The sequence below is a fragment of the Anneissia japonica genome, unplaced genomic scaffold (assembly GCF_011630105.1).
Source record: "Anneissia japonica isolate Jap-2015-1 unplaced genomic scaffold, ASM1163010v1 scaffold172582_len1462937_cov174, whole genome shotgun sequence".
Lineage (NCBI taxonomy): Eukaryota > Metazoa > Echinodermata > Crinoidea > Comatulida > Comatulidae > Anneissia > Anneissia japonica.
The window spans coordinates 959998-987647 of NW_022725666.1; the positions used below are offsets into that span (position 1 = coordinate 959998).

The window sequence follows — 27650 nt, forward strand, 5'->3', positions numbered from 1 at the left end:
ATAATGTTTTTTACTTCTTATGAGTTCATTCTTGTTTTTCATGTATGTTTTACTTCATATTAAGTAATCCCACTTTCTTTGTGTGTTTATGTGTGAATTTGTTAGCAGCCGCCTGTCTACAGGTGTACACCATTTAAAGGGAACGTCCAAGACATACTCAAAAACTGATCTGTGGATCTGAATCAACTGTTCTGGAAGGGTTCATCGTTGCCCAAAGACATTTTAGAGACAATCTGGAAGATGTGGATGTGGGGACCCTTAAAGTGGAACATTAGTTTTCAATGAGAATAGATGCATATGGGAATTTTATACAGGGGAGAATTATGGTGTATGCACTCTCGGAGTGTACTTATTTTTTTAATGATTTTTTTGAAATTGTAATCACATTTTAGACAAAATTTGAAAATACAGTAGTTCATTAAAATGTCACACAAAGCTCAGTCCTAAAATAGAATACTGGAAATCCCTTTATTATCACAGCCCTTTATTTTCGAGAGTTTCAATTTTTTAAAATTAGGTCGTTTTTTTAATATGATGTAGAAACCTACCATTATGTCCTTTTAGCCTATATTATAGCTAGAGCTCCTGATTTTGGTGGGTTTCTCCAGATTTTTTAGCAATCTCTTACCCTCCTGATTTTTAGGCTAGCTACCATAGGCAGGCCTACTGCAGCTACTTCAGGGTAGCCTGCTTGTGGAGGCTTGACAAGGACAAGCATTTTCCACATCAAAATAATAAAAATGTAGGCCTACAAAAACTGAAATTGTTAATTCTTATATTAAAATCTGTCCAGATATATGTTTTTTATAATGTAAAGCAATCAAATTTAGCCAATCGCTGCTGATTGCTAACCAAATACCGGAATAAATAAAATACCATTATCAAAGGAATAAGCCATTTAGTAATACAGATATTGGTACTTTGAAGTACTGAATGTTTATGCCTAATCCAGGGGTTACTCCTAGTATACACAAAAGAGTAAAATAGGTCTGATACAAAAAATTTCCTAGCAGCCTAAATCTATTGTAGAGCAACATCAAGAGAAACAACCCATTGTGCACACCACCTTACAATAGGGGTGTACGGTAAGAATGGCCCCGGAAAAAATGGCCCCGGAAAAAATGGCCCCGGAAATAATGGCCCCGGAAAAAATGGCCCTGGTAAAAATGGCCCCATATGACAGGTAGGTAAAAATGGCCCCAATAATCAAATTCTGAATTAAAACTGATTTTCTTGAGTCATTATATGCATTTTTTTATCTTAACTAATTTAGTTTTTAAAAGGAATTTCCCCAATAATCAATTTATGTAACACACAATTGATCCACATGCTTTAACTACTGTTTATTTGCATTGTTTATAACATGTAAAGTTAATTCATTTGATATTTAACAAAAGCGAAGTTTGTGGTTATCATTTCAAATTTCGCGAAAATGGTTTATAACATTCCCTGCAAGTTCGTCGTTCAAAACTGGTGCCGAATCAATGTTTTAGAGCCTCCCATCAGAGCCATTAATAATAATAATAATATTAATAATTTGCCACCAATATAGTAATAATATCTAATAATATTAATAATTTTAAAAAATACTTAGACCTACTCCCAGAGCTACTCATAGGAGCTAAAAACTAATTTATTTTAGTTGTGTTACAGAATTTGGTTATTGGGGAGATTCCTTTTAAAAACTAAATATAGTTAAGATAAAAAAATGCATATAATGACTCAAGAAAATCAGTTTTAATTCAGAATTTGATTATTGGGGCCATTTTTACCTACCTGTCATATGGGGCCATTTTTACCGGGGCCATTTTTTCCGGGGCCATTATTTCCGGGGCCATTTTTTCCGGGGCCATTTTTTCCGGGGCCATTCTTACCTACATTCTACAATAGGTATTGTCCATTGTTGAGTGGCTTTAGACTTAGTTCCGATACTAACACCTAGGAGCCTAAACCTATTGTAGAGTAAGGTTAATACAAACAACCCATATGTACCCCCAGCTTACAAAGGTATTGTCCATTGTTGGGTGGCTTCGGACAGGGGTTGGCCTTGTCCTACATTAAAAAAAATAGCCTTTCCAAAATGGAAAAAAGTCAGAGCTAAATGTTGAAGCAAAAAGGAGGCGCGACATATTTCTGAGGCCGTAATTTGAAACGACTTGGATATTTGGTGTAAATATTTTTGTGTGTTCATTATCTATGAAAAAGGAACAAATTGGTTTATTTTGAGCAAAATCTAAGAGGGTCACCTGTGGACTTTTCTAAAATATTAGGCAATTTGACACAGAATAGACCTCCTGTACAAGATTTTAAAAAAAAGTAATAATTTAACAAGAAGTTAAAAGTAAAATAACAAAGGACCAAAATCTCACACAAAAATGCAATATTGCCTCTAGTATAATAAAAAAAAATACGTGTATAATTTAATGTAGCTTTCTTGCTAAATATTCATCATCTACTGTACTTAAAGTGGGATTGGTTTTGTTATCATACATTCGAACGCAAATAAATGGTGCACTACTACACCAGGGTTAAGTTTGGTTTGCTTTCTATTTTAAGTAACTTTCTCATCCAATCAAATGGACCTACCTACAATATCGCGGGCCGGCACATTGCATGGGTTACAGTTTTCTGGCATAGCAATCATGTCAGATACAAATTTCTCAGAGAATCTTACAATCATGTTGGCAACAGCCAATGAACCAGCACATTTGTCTTCAGAAATGTTTAGAACGGACAAATTGGCAACATGGATCTTTAACAAAGAGTACAGCTCGAACCAAAAATGAATAGAAATAATATGTTTTTTCTGATGTCTCTTTCATTATTATAGTATAATATAATTTTACATTTTTTTTATTGGTATCGCATGTATTCTTCAGTAAAAATTTAAATATTTCTCTTAATAGTTTTTTGATCATATTAGATCAAATTATCTGCATCAAAGAACACACTGCCAGCCACCACGCACGCGGCTCATGTCAGTGGGATAGGTTCGATTGTGGACAGCAGGAATATGCATTCTCAAGAAAAAATTTCTAACAGATTTTCAGTTGTAAAATACAACCCTAAAGTACCTGTTGAGTAGTACTCACCAGGTATCTAGGGAAAAAATTCCAGGAGGAGGGGGGAAAGAGATAGGCATGCCTTGGACACTCCCCCCCCCCCCTCCCAGGAGGAGGGTTTTTAAAACAAAAGTCGCACGCCTGGAAATTTGTCGAACTTGGCATGTATAGTACCTTGGGGTGGAACTTTTTAGTTACATGCCTCTTTTTTGCACTCGCAAGTTTCCACAATGACCAAGCGTTTTTTAAAGGCTATATTTTCTAATGGTAGAAAGCAGAAAATTGAAAAACATGCACAAAGCTTTACCCACACATTCAGGAGCTGGCTTAAGAGATCTGAAAAAGTTTATGAAAACAGAAACATGCATGTTCTGGACATAAAAGTACAGTAAGTCTCTAAGACCAATGGTTGACGAGATATGAAACTCTATATAGTTTCACCCATAAATGTGCTTATGAAAGTTGTGAAAAAAACATTGTGTGACAATATATATCATATACAAATAATAATTCAATACTATGATTTTTTCTGTATAATTTGTTAATAAAGAAATGAATTATCAAGGAAATGATGGAAATTATCTTAAATATTGAAATTTTTTTTTAAATATATTTAAAAAAAACCCAATATTTTAAAACCTATTAACATACATACAATACTATATTATTACTACTGTAAATCTTGATTATGATGTGTACACCAACTGGCAATGAAATATATAATGAATTAATGATACCAGAATTTCAGTTGATAATTATAACTAATATAGATTGCTTTTTAAGAAGGTTAAGATTCTGTAAAGCAGCATGCAGAAGGTGAAGAAGCGTGAAATGTAAGAATTAGAAAAGCATCATTTCAAGCAATGTGACAGACTCAACTAAATATTTATAAAAGCATGTCATGCAAAGAAGCTATATGTGATAGTGTACAGTACATGCTAGCATTCGGCTGTAGTAAATATGGCAACCGCTATCTTGCCATTTATTAAAATCTAGATCAAACAGACTAAATACTGATAAAACAATGTTATTAATTGCTACATAAAATGTGCAAAAGAGCAACCATATAAAACAAAATAATTACTTGTGATGGAGATGCTTAACAGGTTTCTTCCTGAGATGATAATCGATCACTCTCAAACACCATACAATTGCAATCCATCGACATCAATTGAAGTACTACGCCTATACAATTAACACTACAACAGACAACTATTCTATATCTTTTTTGAAGTTAAAACAATTGAAGTTTTAAGTAGTTATACGTTGGATGATTTGTGATTACAGTTCAGGTAATAAATTAATCAATCAAGGTGACATTTAGGACAAGGTAGAAAATGTAATATAATAGCACAAAGACCACAATAGAAATGATACATTGTAATTCATGAATCACTCATGCTTCAACTTCCTTATAATTATTAGGTTCAAAGTTTTTACTTCCTGTTTAGCAAATGTCAACATCAGAATTTAATGAAGTCCATGTACTGATGGAAATTCCGATATATAATGATAGACAATATTTTATTTATTGATTCTATAGTGTCACTGACTCACTGAAAGCTAAGCTATGGAGAAAAAATTGGAAATCATGTACAAATGAACTCTCATGAACTCCCAACTGTTTTCAAATATTCAAAACACCTGTACCATGCAGCCATTCCTAGAGAGGCTCATTTGTATACACATCAATTTATTGTCCTCTCAAACAATACAATTTGCATTTCAATATCAATAGGTTTGACAGTGCTGAAGTAGGATTTTGCAAACTTTCAGGACTGGGTTCCGCGGGACATGAATGTCGGCAAAAATGGCCCTGGGAAAATGGTCCCTGAAAAATAGGCCCCCCGAAAAAATGGCCCTGGAAAAAAATTGCTCCAATACCGTAGCTATCATTTGGGGCCATTTTTTTCCTGTGGCCATTTTCACAGGAGTCACTTTTTCATAGGAAATTTTTACTTTACACCCCCTTGAACATTTCAGGTGATTAAAAATGTTCCACCCACTGCCAGCCAGTCAGATGGATATCCTATCCCACAACACAAACTCAAAAAAATCGGGTTTATTTTTAGCATGAGCATGTTCTGATATGAGAAACGATTACGTTATTATTAGCAGGCTATTACAGTGGGCATTGAACAAACCAAAAAAACAAGCTTGCACAATGGTGGGGATATTCCATTTTTTTTTCTATTTATAGTTTAAGCTAAATTATAAATGACAGGTTACACCTTGTTCTGCTACTGAAGAGAATTCCAGAGATACTGTAGGCAGCAGAGAGGTGTTGTAAATTGCTGTGTTTTTAAAGTGGCGAAAAGTATGGTGCAGTCTGTCATAAGAAGCCTAATTGTTGTATGGCTGACTTTGATCACAGGACTCCAGGTTAGATCCGTACTCAATACCCAAGGTCCATGCTCTCAGTCTCATTCATATATGTATTGCGCGGTTTCCCAAAAACTCTTCTTAGTTTCCAGTGATGGTTGTCTTACATTTGACTGTGCCAAAAACAACATACCAGTTTCCAGTTTTACCAGTTTGAGTCAGCCAGGATAAGTTCTTTAGATGACATTAGCGAAACAAGGTCAGCATAAAGCACAGATAGGTCATTTTATGTTTTCATTGGTCAATTTTGCTTAATCACATTAAGCAAAATATTATTTAAAAAAAAAGAATAAAAAAAAAACTAACAATTAGGAAGGAGTGATGTTTTGCCCTATCGGACTTGTTATCGTATTGAAAACTAAATAAATATGTGTTTTGGGCTGGAATCGAACTTCCAAATATCTAGACTGGTGTCATAGGAGTGATGTTTTGCCCTACCTGACGTGATATCGTACCGAATACTCAGTACGTCCCCAAATACTAGCGAAAAAAATTCGCAAGTATTTTCACTAGTATTTGGGGACGTACTGAGTATTCGGTACGATATCACGTCAGGTAGGGCAAAACATCATTCCTATGATTATTTCCTGACGCAAATTCCATATCTTTATAGACTGGTGTCATAACCACTAGAAAGAAAAGCTTGCGCTTAGCGGCTAATGTTGAATCTGCTCTTTAAGTAGCAGCAGGTATTGCAATGCCATTTGGGAATGTACTGAGTACGATAACATGTCAGGTAGGGCAAAACATCACTATGAAATTTCCAGATCAAAACTAATTGTCTCATAGATTGAAAATTGAATATCAGTTGCATAAGAAGAAGAGTTTGTGAATGAGTGAATGGGTAGACCACCATTGATTACCTTATCTAATTTACATACGACTACCTAAACACATTGCCACTGTACTATAGAAATAATAAATAACAGTTTAAAAGGAATTTTGAAAATATAATTGTATTTTAAAAGTTCACTATTAGTACCAATGCATTGTAGTTCTTGCACCCAATCCATTTTTGTGTGGATATTTATACGAATGTTAAAAATATGCTAAAATATGGTTATTTTGTTAAATTTTTTTATAGTACTCTATCAACTTATATTTAAAAAAAACCAGATGAATTGTAACAACTAATTTCTTGAAAAATATGTATGAATGTATGATCCTATAATTTTCAAATATAACTATTTTAAGAATGCATTAAAAAAATGAAAAGAAGACAAATGTAAATATGAGAACAGTCCATATAATGTTAGGCATAGCATATTTATTCATTACAAAGTTATTTCATAGTACATAAGAAATCAAATCTATTATAACCACAGCTTCATTGTATCATTCATCCTAAAAAAAATCCCACAACACTATCCCTACAACACTGTCCCTGTATTTCTATGTATACTATCTTGATTAAATAAATCATTCCTATCCTAAAATGTCTCTTTTTTTGGTAGAAAAGATCAACCCTTTCATCCAAATTTGGAAGCAATTCCAACATAATGCAGTATTAAATCGTTATATTGAAAATTTGCCAAAATGTAACCAAACAACCTAGTACCATATGAAAAATGTAATGATATGGAATCTATTAATAATTACAAAACACTTTTTTGAAACTTTAACTATGTTAGATTTTGTCACGAAACACTAATAGAAAAAGGTTGAATCAATTATGGTGCTAATTTGTAATTTTTTGTTATTACACGAATAAGATTAAAGACATTTTGGCAAATGTGAACAAGCAATATTATCGATACTTTTTGACCAATAATTATCTTGCATATAATTTCAATACAGTATGAATATTAAATTGATGTTTTCATGCATATAGCACGCACAATGACTTGTCAGGTAAACTTAGTTAATTTGATATTCCAAAAATTCTTAATGATAAGTAAATACTCTTTCAATTCCAAATAAGCACCAAACATTTTTTTTTTCTGCAGATGTCACAAAATAATGCACTAGTAAACTTGTTGGCAAGAGAAGCAACTAGATTCGTAAGCACACATTACCAGGTGATATCTTTCTAGATGTTAAGCGCCAAGAGCGTCAGTTTTGGCAATTACTGGCACTATACAAATCACTATCATTATTAATATTTATGTTATTTTTATTAATGTTATAATATTTTAATCATTAATTTTATTATTATTGTTACAATGTTATTAAAATACCTGTAACTATTTTAAATGCACTTTCCATGACTGCAGATTAATACTTTTAATATTTTAAACTAATCCCTAAATATGAATTTTGTTTGTTTGCTGTGTAATGCTCTATGCACACTATTAAATTTTGTATGACAAATAAATGTGATATGCCCATTATTTGGGTGTAATTTGACATCACTATTTCCATATATGGGCATATCACAAAAATGTGTCACATAAAATTTTAGTGAGGACAGAGCTATTGTTTTCTGTATTAAAGTTTAGAATGCTACCACCCAGAGCCTATGATGTAAGTACGGTAGGTTAATTGAGGACTGAGCAGGGCATCTTAGGACAGGAGTGGGGTAGCATCTTTTCTGCAGTTAGTAAGTGTCTAGTTTGATTAATGAAAGCACTTGGTGAAAGAAATTAGAAATGTACATCAAAACTGATTAGGATGCATATACGTAGTATCATCTCCATTATTAATTCTGATACACTAAATGGTAGTAGTGCAAGTTGTACAAACTTGGTCACAAAAATCAAAGCATTTGGGATGGTTCTAAACTATAAATAATTTATTAATTAAACCTGTTCCTAAATTATCCCTAATTATTAAAAATTGTTTAAATAAAGTTTTAAAGAATCTTAATTTGTGACATTTATAAATAATAAATGTTTATAACAAAATGGTGTGTTTGGTTTCAAATAACAATCCACTGCAAATTGTAAAAACAACATGCACTGTGATCAGACAAAATAACTTGGTGGGAAAACAGATAAAGAGAATGGAAAGCAGAGCTTGTACAGACTAATGATTGAAAAAATGCAAGGAACAATGAAGTAATGCAAGTTTGAATCCAGAATGGTGTGGTGGGTAAGGAGGAGATATTACATTCTATTTAAATTTGAATATATAGGAAATTAAAAGTGCAAGGAACCAGAATTTTATATTCCTCAAACATGCTATCAAATTATCAGCTTTTCTTGTTTATAGCGAACCCTATAAAATAGATTTATAATGCACATCATCCTTTCAACTTCAATTCTCTAAATTCATTGAGTGATTATTGACATATTTGTGGAGAATATAAAATCACACAACTATTATTATAATAATAATTATTATTATTATCAGTATTGGGATTTTGTATTACTAAAAACCAAGTTAGATTTTAAAATATTCAATTATTTCATTTAAATTTTCCAAAATAAGGTTTCCCCCCATGGAAATTATATTAATAAAAAAAACAGTAGGATTCAATGGCAGAAATATAGATTTAATGAATCCATGCACACAATCAAAAAATCTTTTAAAACGATAACACCCAACTCAACATGCAGTACAGTATGTAATTCAAATTGAATTCTCACCATTGGTTGAAGGGCTTGTGTTTTCTTCACCCACACTGAATTCTACTTGCGAAATAAAACACAAAAGAAGTATGGAAAGCAATTCAGAGAAAAGGCAACAAAATATGTACCAAGATAGTAGAGATGAAATAACATCTGTATCAACATTGACTGAATTATCAAAAATTGATTCATAATAAAAATTAATTCATTAAAGCCATGAGTGTATGGTTATATCAACCCCCTTACACTCAACCATCCTAAATGCACAACAATTGCAAACAGAATCAGGATTTGGATTGTCCAAATATATGTAACAGAGAAGAAATATTGGGGGTGGGGGGAAACAAATTATAGAAAATTGGAAATATGCATAATGTTTTTCAACAAGAGAGAATAGAAATATTATTCTAATATTCATATAGAACTCCTTTAGATATAGAGGTATATAAAAATTAAAAAAATGATCAACCCATTTTTATAATAGCAAACACGTACACTAAACACAATTTACATTCACCCTACCTTTGATCACATGCCAAGGGGATAAGAAATAAATTATGCAAGTAAGAAATTATGACAACAATATCCTACATATAGATTTATTGGACTGACTTATAGTTAAACAGGAAAAATCAAATATATATCAGCTATCAAAACATCATATCTAAAATATTATGTATAAAAACTATTTCATGATCAGTAAAATCATATAAATGATTTACAAATACTTAACATTATGAAACTGTACATATTTTAGCTGATTGTCTGATTTTTCTGTTTGATGTCAGTACACTTGCACACACTGATCTACAGTGTACAAAACATACCCTTTTATTCAAGTGTGTGTAACAGGCAATACAGTATATAATTTAACATTTGAGGCGCAACACTTTTCATTTCATGCAATATACCCCAAGAAAGTACAGCTTTTAGAAAACTATCAAATTCTATGTGTCAATAAACTGTGATATGCTCATATATTGGTGTAATATGCAGTGGCGTATCTAGGGGTGCGCGGGGAGCACACCCCTCCAAAAATTACTCGCGCCCCCCCCCAAATCTCCTCCCACCAAAAAAATCACTTGCAAGTAGTTAAAAATCACCAACAATCACCTTATTTTGAGTTAGCACCCCTCAACTGATCATCGAGTCCCCACCCACCCACTTCACCTTCAAACACCCCCCATCAGCACCTCTATTTTAAGACTTCTAGATACGCCACTGGTAATATGATATCATCATGACCATACATGGGTACATCACATTAATTTGTCATAAGATTTGATAGTTTGGACAGAGCTTAACACTGAAGCTGATTAGCCAATCAATGCCTTGCAAGATGGGCAGACAATGATATTTTCAACTGTGACTGTTTTTATGGTGAAGAGGACAACGTATCCATGTAATCCTGTATTTAAACAGAATAATAATCTAATATGTCTACTAGACTAACAAATATATCCATTCACACTATCAACATGTTTGCAAAGCAATGAAGGTTGTTTAAAATTGACATTTATATGCAGGAAAAGGAAGACTAAAGCATTGCTTTATTACATCTTGGTGTTTCAAAGCATATGTAGTGATAATACTAAAACGACAATAATGAAGTGCTTTAGGTTTAACTTCATACAAAAACTGATTAACTATACAAAGCGTGCTCATCCGTGTCCATGTTGTTTAGGTTCTATAGAAATTACCTGGTCGGTTTGCACCTGGAGTGAATCCATCATCATAATTGCCCTTCAGTTTGAATAGCTGTTTGTAGTGTGGCTTACAAAACAACTGTCCTTTAGCCATAGCAAAATTGCCCAAACTACAAGAAAAAAGAAATTGGAAATCTGTGATTACAATTAAATACATTTTTTTTTCCAATGTTTATTTGAAGCATAATAATTTTTTGTGATGGACCTTTATGCAATGTCAACCAAAGTTAACAACTGGCCAATCAGAATCAAGTCAGGAATACGTGCTTGTTCCACAAACACACACACATTTTCCTGTAGTTTTTCGTTGTCGTTTTGGTGGACCATGGAATAGAAACAACATCCAAATTTAAATCCATGGGCCTCATTCATGTATCAACAATGTATTAACCTACACAGGTATATTAAATGCAATTAAACAAATTGAATTTTGCAATATCTTTTGATTGTACAACGAACTGCTTTACTGTCTTAACTGAAATTTACTCCACACGATTTCTGGGAAATTCTGAGATCTCGGATAAAACTTTCCTCAACCCACTGAGAAAAACCCTTTACATATGGAGAAATGCCCTACCTCTGAAATGTTTAGATCCCTAGAGAAAACCTCCATGAAAACTTTCTGAAACATAGGGAAAATCCTCCTACCCAAGGTAAATACCCAACCCGGGAAAATGTCCCCCCCCCCACCCCTGTCTAGATGCAATTGGTAGAACCATTTTGCTTTGTTTTTGTTTTTTCTCTGCAGCTCTCCTCCTTTTAAATATGAACAACACAGTATTAAAATGTCCTGCTATTTTTTTGAACATCTATGTAAAGCTAACAGTCAACATGATGTACATACCGTAGGGTTGCTTTGCACTCTGTACATTTAAAACAGGATTTGTGATACACTGCACCATCTGCTGCTAGTCTTTCCATTGGATAGACTTTTTTGTTACATACTTTGCAATTCGAAGAGCTAGCATCTTGATTCTACAAAAAAAGTGATTCTTTTATTAATAAGAAGGTATGCAGGGGAGAAACCACAAATGTCCAAAAGTGGGGGACCGGAGGGGGGGGGGGGGCGCTGATCGAGATAACAATAAGTATATTCATTTTTTTAAAATATATCTAATAAATACAACCTTTAAAGATTTTATGGAATAAACGTTCCTCACTGGTTTAAGGGAGAATTCCGGATCCAACAACAAATAACTCACCAATTATAGGATGGAATGATGGTTAATAAACTAAGTTTCTTTTTGAGTAAAAAGGAGAAGAAAAAAAGTGATAGGGTTTAGATGTGTATAAGAGACAGCAATAATGAAGTGCTTTAGGTTTAACTTCATACAAAAACTGATTAACTATACAAAGCGTGCTCATCCGTGTCCATGTTGTTTAGGTTCTATAGAAATTACCTGGTCGGTTTGCACCTGGAGTGAATCCATCATCATAATTGCCCTTCAGTTTGAATAGCTGTTTGTAGTGTGGCTTACAAAACAACTGTCCTTTAGCCATAGCAAAATTGCCCAAACTACAAGAAAAAAGAAATTGGAAATCTGTGATTACAATTAAATACATTTTTTTTTCCAATGTTTATTTGAAGCATAATAATTTTTTGTGATGGACCTTTATGCAATGTCAACCAAAGTTAACAACTGGCCAATCAGAATCAAGTCAGGAATACGTGCTTGTTCCACAAACACACACACATTTTCCTGTAGTTTTTCGTTGTCGTTTTGGTGGACCATGGAATAGAAACAACATCCAAATTTAAATCCATGGGCCTCATTCATGTATCAACAATGTATTAACCTACACAGGTATATTAAATGCAATTAAACAAACTGAATTTTGCAATATCTTTTGATTGTACAACGAACTGCTTTACTGTCTTAACTGAAATTTACTCCACACGATTTCTGGGAAATTCTGAGATCTCGGATAAAACTTTCCTCAACCCACTGAGAAAAACCCTTTACATATGGAGAAATGCCCTACCTCTGAAATGTTTAGATCCCTAGAGAAAACCTCCATAGGGAAGGGGAAGGGGAGGGAGGGAAGGGGAAGGGGAAGGGGAAGGAAGGAAGGAAGGAAGGAAGGAAGGAAGGAAGGAAGGAAGGAAGAAAGAAAGAAAGAAACTGCTAAGAAACAGAACCCAGTCAGCTGCTGCTGACTGGGTAAAGAAACTGCTAGGAAACAGAACCCAGTCAGCATGCTGCTGACTGGGTAAAGAAACTGCTAAGAAACAGAACCAGAACAGAAAAGAAAAATATAACAAATAATATGAGACACGACCCATTGTCTATATTAGAACACTTCCCATTGGGTAACAAAGTCGTAATTTTTACTTTTTGTCAAAAGTGTCTATAGTGGTGAATTATGGTTAAGGTTTTTTAAAATAAAATTTCAAAAAATTCTATGTATGTGGAAAATGTAGTTAATTACCAAAGGTTACAATTTTTATTTTGAAGACTGCATGGTCTAGGAAGTGTACATTTTTTTATGGGGCAAGTTTCCAAGGGCGGGTTTTCTAGGAGCGAGTTGGCTGCCAAAGAGTGTTGCCAAAGTGCGAGCCAGCGTGTTATTTGATCACAAGTGCGAGACAACACAAGTGTGTGAGCAAGGAGGTTAAATTGGTGTGATCCAGCGAGCCATGACGTCACAACAATAGATACAAGACATTAACGAGTTATGCAAGGTATCGGCTGGGATTTGTGGAGTACAACTCAAAAAACAACTATAGGTCTAATAATGAATTATTGTGATGTTAAATAGACAATGTTAGCTATCAAGGAGTGACGTTGTTTTTCATTGGGACCTTCGTACCTTCAAGGCTAGGCCTACCATCCTAGCTAGTCTAGGCCTGGCTAGCGCAACATTCGGACGTTGGTACGAGTAGGATAGTCTACAAACGTCGCCTAAAGTAATTGATTTTACCCGGCAGAACGAAAGAAGGAAACTCTGCTTTTCAGTCGTCTTAGGTGCCTGTTTTTTGACAAACAATGACCTTTCAGAGGTCAAATTGCTGTCAAGAATATGAATTGGCTGCTTCGCAGCAATTATCAATAATAAAAAAACAAGCATTTTTGGTTTTTTTCTTTACAAAATAATTTTTTTCATTTATCATTTCTCACTTAATTCAAGGTAAGGTCATTTCCCACTTTGCATTCCTATCATTGTTGTCAATTTATGCTAAGACACATAGTGTGATTGACATGCTAAGTACTAACTACAGTAGACTAGGCCTAGAATGAATACAATAGTTGACATACATCAGGTATATTAAAGTAGGGTTTGATATCACTTTTAAGTAATCAGAAATATCAAAATTATTAAGTTAAAAACATCCACAGATCTATTGCTGAATTTGGCAACTTAACACTAGCACACCAAGCCAACTTCATTGTCATGTTTTCAAACAAGTATACGGTAAATTTTTAATTGGATATTTTCGTAGAGAGTACCTCTATAAGTTTACTATAGAAGTGATGTCATAGTATTATGTTATAAAGATTCATAAGGGTAAAAAATAATCTACACTTTAAAATGCAGGAAAATTTAACCTTTGATATAAAGTAAACAAGAAATATTTCCTATAAAAAAATGCCGCAACTTCTGTAGCTTATTTGTGTATACAGCTAGTTCCAAATTTATCTTATATGTAAATTTTGTTATTGTATTCAAGTTGTTTCAATAAATAAATCTGTAACTGTATTTTCCTATAGATCAATAAATATAGCCCTACGCTTATTTATTGTTAAGGATAGGCCTAATTTTTTACTGCAATATGCATAATACTGAATATGAATTAAAGATTATTTTTTTAAAATAAAATTTATGTTAAAATAATAAAATGATAAAACGAATGTTAGCCTAACCCTAAGGCACCGTATTTTTCGACATTAAATGTGGAATACCCTGACTCTACTACTTGGCTGGTAGTAGGCCCTAGGTTGTGTCATCAGTTTCTGTGGTTATTTTTTATGGGATTGTCAATGCATAGGTCTATGTATGTAAGAATGACAATGGAGCCTAATATAATTTTTTTTACGATAATTTAATTACAATTCCCCCTGACGAACACTGATGAACTGGTTGTAAATAATGTAGGTAAGAATGGCCCCGAAAAAAATGGCCCAGGAAAAAAATGGCCCTGGAAAAAATGGCCCCAAATGACAAGTAGGTAAAAATGGCCCCAATGAAAAAATTCAGTTTTAGAAATGATATTTTTTTTTAAATCTTCAAATATTTAAATACTGTAATAAGCAAGAATTGAATCAATAAGGAATACAGTTACACAACAGATGCAAATAATATACTGAGAGATTATCAGCAAACAACCGCCATTGAACATTTTTTGATAGTTGAAATAAGTTTAAAAACGTTATTCCACAAGAAAGTAGAAGAATGACATACATACAGTACTTCAACTACCAAAATATGCAACTCATAGATAACCACAAAATTCACTTTTGTTAAGTATCAAATGAAATAACTTTACATGTTATAAACAGTGCAAATAAATAGTAGTTAAAGCATGTGGACCAATTGTGTGTTTGAATGACAAGTTCATGTATGGGAAAAGGGAGGCTTACTTTACTTCAACAAATGGTCTGCTTAGAGTTACTTCAAAGAAATATTTGTTAATCAAATATTGTTTTTAAAGTAAGCTGAATAATTAGGAATACATTTATTTAAGCAACTTATTTAATTGCATACTTGGTTTCTACTCCCCGCCAAGTAAATTTAAGTGCCTAAAACTATACTAAATAATGTAAACTGAGATACTATATTATATACATAGTTATGTAAATATGGCAATTATGCTGAGAATTAAAATGGCGTGTAATTGTGAGGATAAAGTAATTATGGTAGGATCAAATGGTATTGCTAAATCCCAAAAACCTCCTAAAACACACTGTAGAAAACAATTCAATTGTGATTGACTCACTTGGTACTCTTATGCACATCTAGATGTGTATAAGAGACAGTACTCATATTGCTCAATTACCTTAAATACTTGCAAATACACTCCAAACCCTTTAATTACGATTGTAGAACTCTCTTTTTCTAAAAAAAAAAAAAAAATAATAATTTGATGTTTATATAACCTCATTGTTTGTGGGGTTTACCAACCCGGATTGCATTTCTGGAAAATTGTGATTCCGCTTCCTTTAAATTGGCCACAAATAAATTATTTTAGTATTAATAAATGCATGATTTATGTTGATTTATTGATTATGTTGTTGCTATTTTTTAACATTTAAATGGTTTTTTTTTTATCTTTGAATATTTTATCATTGAATATGTAATTTCTGCAAAAAGTAAAATGTAAATGGCAATTTATTTGATGTTAGATTCCTTTTAAAAACTAAATTATAAAAATGCATATAATGATTTTTAAAAAAAAATCAGTTTTAATACAGAATTTTATTATTGGGCCATTTTTACCTACCTGTCATTTGGGGCCATTTTTACCGATGCCATTTTTACCGGGGCCATTTTTTCCTGGGCCATTTTTTCCGGGGCATTTCTTACCGTACACCGGTTGTAAAGATAGGCAAAATAGATGCTTTTGACCCACTCGAGTTCTCATTATTTTCCATCCATATAATACATACAGTACTTTTTCCGTTTCTATTTCATACCCTCTTCGCAGCCGCTGTTTCATTCCTCAGACAATTTTTTGGTAATCATACCCTCTTCGCAGCCGCTATTTGGTTCCTGAGACGTCTTCACATCCGCTACTTGGTTCCTGCAACCTCTTTTTGGTAAATGCACATACTCGACATGGCTCAATAACATCACTTAAATGCACATGCTCACTGGCTGTCTAGCATTTCCAAGCACATGCTCACTGTGTTTTTATAGATAATTCACGGACGTTATTTGGCAACTGCGCATGCGCATTGCTTAGTTCGGAATTCCCATTTCTTCATAGTAAAAGCTACCGCTACCTACAGTTTCTTAATGACTATAGTCCCCCCCCCACTATAGATTTTTTTAGCATACGAGTTACAAGAGTTTGCCGAGTTTCTAACTCGACAAACACTCGTAGGACGATTCAGAAAGCGGGGAGAACACTTACCTACTCATAACAGCTCTGAACTTGTGGCGGTAATTTTTAGCATGTTTAAAATTAGTGCCACGAGTAGATAAGTCGTATTAAACTTGAAGAACTCGTAGGTAGCTCGTAGAGTACTTGGGGTACTCCTACCTAGTTCGTACACTACTCTGGATACTCGTCGGCAGTTTTGTCATCTACGAGTTTGATGCGAGCACCCTGAAACGAGTAGGAGCAAGTACGAGCGCACCGAGTTGGCTCGTACCTATACTTGTATCTAATTCGGTACAAACCTGTTACGCTCGTAATAATCTTGTTGTTAACTCAGCATAATTCATACATAACTCGTAACCAACTCCACAAAGTCGTTGCTCATTCGTAGCCAACAGGTCATAAGCTTGTATAGGTCGATTCCAAAGATCACAATTTTTTATCTCATAGAAATCGTGCGACTCTTAGGTGAAATAAACCTAGGTGGGAGAGGGGCTTATTTCCTCTTGATCATATACACCCTATAGGTGAGGCGCGAAAATAATCTACACTTCAAAATGCAGGAAAATTTAACCCTTGACCTATAGGTCAAATGATAATTTACAGAACAAAACAAACCATGATGATATAGGAAAAAAAAACAGGTAATTTTACAGCAATAATATTAATAATAGTGATCTAGCAAATACTTTTGACTTAGTTGTAGAGTATCATAAAGTAAGGCCCTAGAACAGTAGGCTAGACCGGGAAGGGAGACTGTGTATGCCAAGTGCCTACTGCAACACTGCCTGAGAAGTCAATGAAAAATACAGTATATGGAAAATCCTACAAATCACTTTGTAGGTTTGTACCACAGAACACCAATATGTAGCAATTTATTATATGCTCTCTAAAGGGAAATATAAATTTATTTCCTCATCAGACCATAACAAATATTCTATCTGTAAATCTTGTATATGATATTAACAAAACTTGCCACAAAAAATAAAGAAATGGTAAGCTAAACCATTGTCCACCTGGTGAAAGTGTTACTGACAAAATCCAAATTATTCATTAAAAATGTAACCGCAATAGACAATGGACTATTCCAAATATCTCCTACAGTTGTACAGAGTACAACCATAAATTTGCTAGGCCACATTGCTCTGGCTGTTTGTTGGGAAGACTGTAGTTTCGACCTAAGCAGATGTGTTTAAAAATGAGATATTACTTTATCTAAATGTTAATAGTCAACCAAGGCCTCTTGATTCGGATAACTAGTGTAGGCAGAACTTACAGTAAATAAAGATAAAGATGCACCTGTTGTATAAACGTCCAGTGTCGGATCCAGAATGTTTTTCACCCGAAGAGATGTGTGTGGGAATCGAAGACCTATGGTCCAAAATATGTTATGGTTGTAGAGAGGAAGGTTTGAGGTAATCCCTTACCTACTGTTGGGGTCCAGATTTGAAGTTACAGCAAATTCCATAGACTGGAAGACCAGCCTAATAAATTGCAATTCACCAATCTCCATAAATTGCTTGCAATATTCTTTATTTTTCCCGTTACCTCATGTATGGCTGAATGAAGTTTCAGCACTATAAGGAGACTAAAAACTTACCTTCGATCAACTACGGGAACTGAGCCTAAATTCCGAAGTATATGTTCAAATACATTCTATTGTAATGCTATTAAAGAATTAATAAACTTACTGACTATATTACGCAATTACCAAATTTATTCCGATTTAAAATAGAACTAAAGAAATACCTTAAACATAAAGATAAAGAAGAGTATAACTAATAATACTGCTATCTTTTAAAAAATTTTATTATCACCCAAATTGCGATTACATGTATTGTCACCTTAACTTAAAAATGTATTTTTTTCCAAACTTTGTCCAAGCATAGACCACTATATCAAGGATGTGCTTCCTAATACTTAGTGACAATTCAGAGTGGGTGTGGATGCGAGGACCAATTAAAGGGATTTAAGAGCAAACATCTAACACCAGATATTTCAAAAACGGATCAACTGATTAGAATGAAACTTTCAGGAAAGTTTAACTAAGTTAGGGGTCGTCCATAATTATCAACATTTTCTAAAGCGTACAAAAAGTACGCTGGTGGAGGGGGTTTCAACTTGCGTACGCTTTTGAATTTTGTTTGCGTGTAGGCGGGTGGCGAATCGTTACCTAGTACTTAAAGTCGAATTAACGAGCTAGGCCCCATGCCTGGGGGAGGTTTAGTATAAACAGGATTTCCATGCAAAACGATATTTAATATACACTTTTAAAAATACAAATACCGCAGCACCATAATTATCAACATTTTCAAGTACTCTTTCGGGGGGAGGGAGGGGGTACAAAAAAGAATATGTTTTGTACGCTTTAGAAAATGTTGATAATTATGGACGACCCCTTACAAGGAAGAAATGATTAAATATTGGTGACGATCTCATTTAGGTTGTGAAATGTGAGGTTCATTCTATTTTCTGACGTCCCAGACCTAAATATCTCTAAAAAAAATATCAATGGATCTAAATACAGTAGTTTGTCATGGTCCAGTAATATTTTCATTGCGGATTTTTTGGGCTCAGTACGGACTCCAAAAGTATGCATTTTCTTTTAGTTTTAAGGCGTATGCGGATTTTATAAGTCCGCAATGACGATATAACGTATAACGTAATATATAACGTAATATAAAGAAATGATTCAATTTTTGTGACGATCCAGAGCAGGGTGTGTGTTTGCGCTTTATCGCTATTTTCTATATTTGCGGGCACACTATGTTTTGTTAACCAAATTATATCTTTATCTGTAGTCAAATACATGGTCTTTCGCGCCCTGTTATTAGGCACATAGCGCATTTATATTTGGGCACATTTGAGCTGGGTTAAGAATGATTAAGCACTGTGCTGGTTGGTCACTAAGATTGTACATTTGTTGATCATTGATGAGTTACTATTTGTATTTTAAAATGTTCTTTATTGTTAATTAGAATCCATGATGGTTTGTTATTGTAAACTGTATCATCTTTGTATACATTAATACAGAATACCTACCATATAGGTACCATATTGATATTACCGTAAGTAGGTACAGGCATGGAGGTATAATGGTACAGGTAAAGTGATGCTCTTTTGTTCAATCCAATCATACGCTTATTTCATGTTATGTAATATGGTGCATTGTGTTGGGAGCATTATGCGTACCACGTTTTTCTGATAAGCCAGGTCCCAGCCGATGACTTGCTCATTGTCTGACCTTTTATATGTAAACAAGATGGCAGTGCCCATGAGTGTGACGATCTTCAACACAGTGTTAAGATCTATATTATATTGTTAGGTTTTCTCTTATATTTTATTAATGTTCATTACCTAGTTTATAAGTTTGTGCTGGTTCATATCATCAGCTTGCTCTTGCTTATGTTGAATTTTTAAATAACATTTACAGGGGGATATTTATCCTACAGAGGTATGATTTATAAGAAAGGCCAAGGCTTTCATTGTACAGTAGACTTAAGTAGTCGAGTCATTCGGGCTAGAGCGGCCACAGTCACATAACCATTATGTTGATAATATTTGATTTAATGTTTGTTTGTTAATGTCAGAGACTGGAATTCGCTTTTTTATTTAGGGTCTATTTTATTTTGGGGAGGGATATTCATTTACTGTTTATGTCCCTTTGTTTGGATATTCGCGGAGTGTTAATTCTCTTAGCGTCTGTGTAATACGACTTGCGCGTCGTCTTTAAACAAGCTAAGTAAGTTGACAACCTGCCACGAGAGAGGCAAGACGTGTCTATGGGCAGAGAAGAAAAACAGATTGTAACAGATTGCAGAGTTTGATATTGTGTCCGAAGTTTTCCGGTATGTTGTAACTCATAACTCATATGTAGTGTTAATTATTGTTATAAACTTATTTATTCCATGATATTCTTTTATTTAATGAAGTATTTTATCGTAAGCTACTGCTATGCTAAGTATAGGAAAGATATGTTGTAAAATAGCAATCAGTTCTGTACATTGCTGGCTTAGCCAAGCACTGATTCTAGTTACACAGTATGTATCGAAATATTGATGATTTTCAGCCAAGTAACGATCTTACTTTTATATGTATTGACTGCTAGATGATATCTAAATTTTCTTCTAAGTTACGATTTTTGTAAATTGCGCTTTGTTAGGCCTTGCTGGTAATCGTTTATCTATCGGCTTGGGTATTGTATTTCACTGATAAGAAGAGTGCACATGTGTTTGCCTCTGGGCGACATAAACTTTGCTCAAGGCACTGTTTGTTTTATAATTATTTACTCACGTCAATAGAGGGCGTTGTACGTAAACAAACAAGATGGCTGCGCCCATGTTACGATCGGGTAGCGCTGTAGATTAGCTTTCTACTATGATTTCGTGTGATTATACGATCTTTTATTTGATGGATATTCATTATTTTAAATGCTTATTACTATGTTACTTACGATGAATGATTTTATTAATTATTTTACGACGATAATTATCGATATTATGACGATGTTTATGATCGTGATTTGATCATATTTGTTATTAGGTTATTTTTATTTTGATGCCATTGATACTGTTGAATATATTCTATGATTATAATAGTTAACTATATTTTATTGATAGCGCAAGTGCTTTTAATGTAAGATTACTTGGCATTGTATTAGAAGTAGTTATATTCATTTTTATCAGATTTCTACATTGATGAGAACAAGAGGTATTTGCCTGATATAACAGTGCTATAGGAGTGCATTGCAGGTGCGGTTATAATTCAATTGTTTATGATTTATCCTTGTTATATTATTTATATGCTTTAAGATTATTTTGTTAGAGTAATTGAGATACTCTAAGCCCTGTGTACTAGTTGATGCGTTTGCATGGATGATTGTAATTGTTAACTTACAATAAGAACATATAACAGGAATGCTTCCTAAAGTAAAGTTAACCATGAGATTTATAATTAGAATGATGTATTAGTAATGACACGAGAGACAGTAATGAGTACTGTATTGTTGTTTTAATATGATCATTATTATTATGCTTGTGAGCAGAGGCTCATTGATAAAGATATTATTAGAAGTTTATACTGATTAATTGAGATAATTTGAGACATTGTTTTATGCGATATATTGCTGAGGCATATGATAAATTTACTCTATTCTCTGTTTCTTTGTGTTACAGGGTTTTTTTTTATTTGGTTCTTATTTTACTGCATATTTCGTTCACATTTCCGTTGTGTTCCAATAAACGTCTCAACAACGTACTCCGTCTATGATCTACTCATTGACATCTTTGTCCGACTCACGACATTATATCTCTATGTTAAGTGTTTTATTAAGTGTATTATTGTTTAAAAGTGTATCCTGTAGTTTACCTGAAGTCGTAAACTGTTGTTGTACAGGATATGCATACCGGATTAATAAATTACTAGAAATTGCAAACTGCAAGTGAAGTGCTGCGAAGTACAACTGCATATAAATGTTCTTCGAACAAAATTATTTATGCGAGTCAAGTGAAAATAATGAATAAAAATATAACAAATAATATGAGACACGACCCATTGTCTATATTAGAACACTTCTCATTGGGTAACAAATTCGTAATTTTTCATTTTTGTCAAAAAGTGTCTATAGTGGTGAATTATGGTTTAGGTTTCTTTTAATAAAGTTTCAAAAATTTCTATGTGGAAAATGTAGTTGATTACCAAAGGTTACAATTTTTATTTTGAAGACTGCATGGTCTAGGAAGTGTACATTTTTTTATGGGGAAAGTTTCCAAGGGGCGAGTTGACTGCCAAAGAGTGTTGCCAAATTTCGAGCCAGCGTGTTATTTGATCATAAGTGTGAGACATCACAAGTGTGTGAGCCAGCGAGCAATGACGTCACGACAATAGATGCAAGACGTAAACGAGTTGTGCGAGGTATCAGCTGAGAATTGTGGAGTACAATTCAAAAAAAAGATTAAATATTTTGAAAATGGATAAACTGATCTAAATGAAACTTTCCAAGTTACAAGAAAAGAAATTATTACATGTTGCTGACGATCCAGTTTTGGGTGTGAATTTGAGGGTCATTTAAATCAGACCTAAATATCTCCAAAACTTATTAATGGATTTAAGTGAAACTTTCCATAATAATTTTTTTAATGCTCCAATAAAAAAATGATTAAATTTTAGTGACAATCCAGAGTAGGGTGTTGATAATTTTATTGGATGGTTACGAGTCTTCATGAATTCATCATCAGGAAACAAAACAAAAAATATTTTATCAGAGAGGTTGTGTTGAACATCAATTGGAACAAACAATGAATTAGATTAGAATTCCATCTTCTATTAAATCCATTGAATATAAGGTACCCCAGATTCTACAGAAAATTACAACTACCTTAAAACCGTTCTCTATTCTGTATCCTAATTATCTAACTACAGTACTTACTTTTGAGTCAGAATTCATCTTGACTACTGTATGTCTCTTCTCGTTGCTGATGTTAATATTATTTAATCCAACCACTGTTAAGTTTTGCTTTGAGCAAGTACAGGTTGATGGTGCTAGGAAATTCTCAGCAGTGCTTCAGTAAGAGCAGGGTAGAGAATTACTTGAAATGAGTGGGGTTTACCACAAACATACCAAGCATATCAACTGTGCCTGTCTGTCAAGCTAGGAATAGCTGTTGATGAGGTCTGGCTTTGTAAGGTCATATATTTACCTACAGACTGTAAAACCACTCCTTATCAGAAATCTCACAGCTAGCTCAACATCACTGCACCAATGACTGAATATTCAATGAGCAAATTAATTTCCATTTGCACCAGTCAAGTTGCATCTGCACCAATCATTAAACAGAACAGCCATCCATGGCTTACAAAGACAACATATCATTAATTTAAGTGCTTCTCACAATTTTTTAAATAAATATTCATTGAAATATGACAAAGAACTCTACTACCCATTATAATTTTTGAATGGCTTAAGTTCATAATAAAGAAGTGAAACAAATGAAATGTGATGATAGCCAAGCTACATTATTTTTGTAGAATTGCTTTTATGGGTATTTATATTCTATGTATAACCATTAAGAATTTCATGTTTTGTTGCTCGTGTATACAATAAATTTAGAAATCAAATAATTGCTAAATTTATTTTCCTGCAATTCTTGAGGTGCATTCAAATACTACATGGTCAATGTGCAATTTTCCAGATAATCGCACAGAAATACTCAGTATGGGGCCAAACTTGCAAACTATTTCAAGCAAATCTGTGTTAACATAGTCTGGAGTACTAAAACACCTATTGGCGAGTCGGGTGACCAAGCAGTAATGGAGGGGCACCGCTAACTATGCCCAAGGTTCGGTTGGCGAGTCGGATGGCCAAGCAGTAAAGGAGGGGCACCGCTAACTATGCCCAAGGTTCGGTTGGTATAACCAAGTCTAGACAGATAAATATTTAACTTGTAGGTCCAGAGTACACATCTGGCTTGTGTGCACTTAAAGAACCCCTTGCATCCTTTGGAAGAGCAGGGGGGCTACCCCGATGCTATGTTTCATTTCAGGCCATCGTGGAATGATGTGAAAATGTTGCTCATAAGCGCCTCTTTACGACGGCTAGGTAGTCACATACCACACCCATACGAGATTTATCACAATGACGCTGTGATGGAGTTATTCTCCTCTACCCATCCTCTATTTTTAGCTTGCACTAAAAATAAAAATTGCTGTTTTTGTCTTTGTTCAGAGCACTCTATTCATTTGTATTTTGTTTCAAACCATAAAATTGAACATGGTGTATAGGCCTATTTAAAGCAAGAGAGGGCATAACAATTTAAAAGTATAATTGTATAACATGTAAATTCCGATTTTTTATTGTGAAATTTGACTTTTGGGCCATTCCACGTCAAATCACCTAGATCCCAAGTGAACCTCCTAAATTCTGGTTCAAAGCCCCCAACATGTTCCTTTTTATAAATAATGTTATGTAAATATGTTACTGTATTACCCAGTAAATGTTAGTGGGTAAAGGATTTGAAAGAAGTATGAATGTGAGTAATTGAAAAAAAACATGTGACTTCAATGTCATCCAGCCAATTCACCAAATTTAGCGATAAAAGACATAATGACTAACATTGTGAGAGATGTCCACTAATCTATTCATCAATACAGTAGATATACAGTTAACATTATTGTTGAATTCACCCACCATTTTTCTTACTTTTGACAATTATTTAGCTCATTATTACCTTAATTACACAGATTGAAATTCATCCCCAATATGTTGGATAAATGTATGAGCGGAGAATGAACAAGGTAGACCCTTGTCCTGGCTAGTGCTCTACACAAGTAATATATTTTAGCACATTCGAATAGCTAGGCATGCTTCACTCCAAGGGGGGTCCAACCTCTTGTGGTTAATGGTAACAGTGGATGTGGTAGACCCTGCAAAACCTGGGCTTACGGGATTAGAGATAACCTTAGTGCAAAGGGATTGAAAAAAGAGCTTGCACTGAATCGTGCAGACTGGAAAGCTGCCATTACAATTACAGTCTAACCCATTGCATGGAATAATAACAGACTATATTGATGATGATGATGATGATGATGATGATGATGATGATGATGATGATGACGATCCCAGGCTAGAATGATATTAATACAGTTAGGCCTAAGTGCAGTAGTAGTACAATACTGTAGTTCAAAACTGTATTTTGTTTCAGCCTAACATAGAATAATAACAGGCCTATAGTTTTTTTTTTATATTTCAAATATCAAAAATATATACAATATAAAAATATAAAATGTGTATAAATTGTGATTTCGGAAAATAAAAGGAAACATACAAATTACTCACTAGACAAGTGGCAAAGTATATTCAAAGGAATAACACGCGCAAGGGAGGGGCAGAGCACAAACAATGACAAAAACAAAACGGACAAGAAGACAAAGAACAAATGGTGACAGACAAATACGTCACCAAGAAGTTGCACATTTAGCCTCTGAGGATTCCCGCTGCATTACAATATTAAGCCAGAAATAGAAAGGTTTATTTAAATCTTAAATAGGGGGGAATCAGTCCAAGTGGGTTCATCTTTGTGGTGGAAAATGTTGAAAGAAGAGATTATTGCAAGTTTAGAGATTGTTTGTTTGAAATCTTTAACTGGAAGAGGCCTATTGCAGAAAGAGTGAATTGTTTTCAGCCAATTTTCATTTTCATGAGAGATGAACCCACATGAATCGATTTCGATGGCAAGCAAATTAGCAGTGTGTCTGGAGTCTCGAATGTCGTTAATCAACAGGGTGTACTTATTGCACTTAAAATTATGGGCATTTAGCAATGCCCGTCTCAAATGGGACAGAGAGTTCGATAAGTGTCAATGATTTGGATTCAGGAAAGTATAAGCGTCAGGGATGAGGTTGGAAGTGGTGCACTCCGTGGGGACCAATGATGGATAAGGGACATTCGAGGCACCGGGAACAAGGTCGCAACGGGCAGAATCAGGGGGCGTAAGTCCCATCTTTAGGGTATCAGACATATATTTGAGAATATTGTTGTGGTGCCAAGTATATCTCCCTTGGTCCAGTGAAGGTTTGCAAAAATTAAGAACGTGATGGAGGGTCTCTTGGTTCCCACAGGAAGGGCATTTATCTGAAATCCTTTTTCCCCACCTGGCAAGGTTAACCCGAGCATTGAGGGTATCTCCAATGGCGTTGGAGAGAAATTTTAGAATGCCAAGAGGAAGATTGTAGCAGATAGATTTCCAGTGGGTGGATTGATCTTCAAGAGACAAGTTCATAAAACCTTCCCTGGACCAAGTGAGTTTTGAAGGGTTATCCCAACATTTCTGAACTTCTGCCTTCAGGGTATTTTTTACTTTCGCCTTTACTTTGTGGAGGGGTAAATTATTGTAGTTTTCGTTATAATCGTAATTAACATGACGATACGATAGCATCGCTTGTTCCAAATGTGCACGATTGATGATGAAAGATCACGTAACGTCATGTCCCATAATGCCTGCTAGTAATGGTGAGTTTTGAAGATGACCTCGTTATTACCTACTAAATGTACAAAGCATAAACTAGAGTACAGTACTGTACATCTACTCGCAGGCTACAGACAGAGTTTTATTGCTCAAGGAAAAGACTAGTTGATGTTTGAACACAAGCAAAGTCATACCCACACACAAAATAATATAAAAATCATCTATTATATTAAAATCTGTGGTCTACATACACAATCGGTTACTACTATCATGACATTAATTATATGAGAGAACCTTCACAAGGTTATATACCTCAACTGTATATAGTCGATACTATATATTTGTGTGAACGTCCAACTTTTTCATTGATAAGGAGCCACGTATGGACGGTATTGTAAGTTTTATTTTCACAGGCTGGTCAAAGCATCTGCTAAATCAATAAAAATTTATATTATTATACCTTTGGCCAAGCTCAAATTTCTCACCAAGAAAATTTTTCAGCAAATTCTCAATCAAAATTATCCAAGCAAGTTTGGATATTAAAGGTACCGTAATTATTAATAATTTTGTAGATTTCTCTGCCAGATGGTAAGAAGCAGGAACGTATCATTATTGAACAGGTCTCGGATGGCCAAATTCAGGCTGACTAGGAAAAGTGCGTTGTGAAAAATGAATGACCATTATAGCCTAAATTTTAAAATTGTTAAACTAGTACAGTAATATTGTTAATAATAATATTTCAGACTCATACAAGCATAAAAACCAAAGATAGGCCTATTGATTACCCCTCATAAAATGAGCGAGTCTAAATGATAACCAAGGCTTCTAGGTCACTTCACTGCATGAATATGAGCCAATTAAATTTGAGTGTTTCATAAATGTGGCCTAAGAATCCATGTGAAGCTTTACTGGAGGGGGGGGGGGGAATAATAATAATAGTGTAGTTTTATATAGCGCACATATTCATCTAATGTAAGATGCTCAGGGCG

At 34.1% G+C, this 27650-nt stretch overlaps 1 protein-coding gene across 5 annotated transcripts in view; it reads right to left on the minus strand.

The window, feature by feature from the left end:
• Positions 1 to 27650, minus strand: part of LOC117112846 (LIM domain and actin-binding protein 1-like) — an 88024-nt gene that overhangs the window by 14958 nt on the left and 45416 nt on the right. For 4 of the 5 annotated variants that reach the window (XM_033256037.1, XM_033256038.1, XM_033256040.1 and 1 more), the window contains 3 exons: positions 11504 to 11634; positions 10654 to 10769; positions 8972 to 9013 (listed from right to left, as the gene is read on the minus strand). In XM_033256037.1, the coding sequence (XP_033111928.1) occupies positions 8972 to 9013; positions 10654 to 10769; positions 11504 to 11634 (289 nt within the window). The remainder of the gene's footprint in view (positions 1 to 8971; positions 9014 to 10653; positions 10770 to 11503; positions 11635 to 27650) is intronic. The other variant, XM_033256039.1, reaches the window with a different exon arrangement.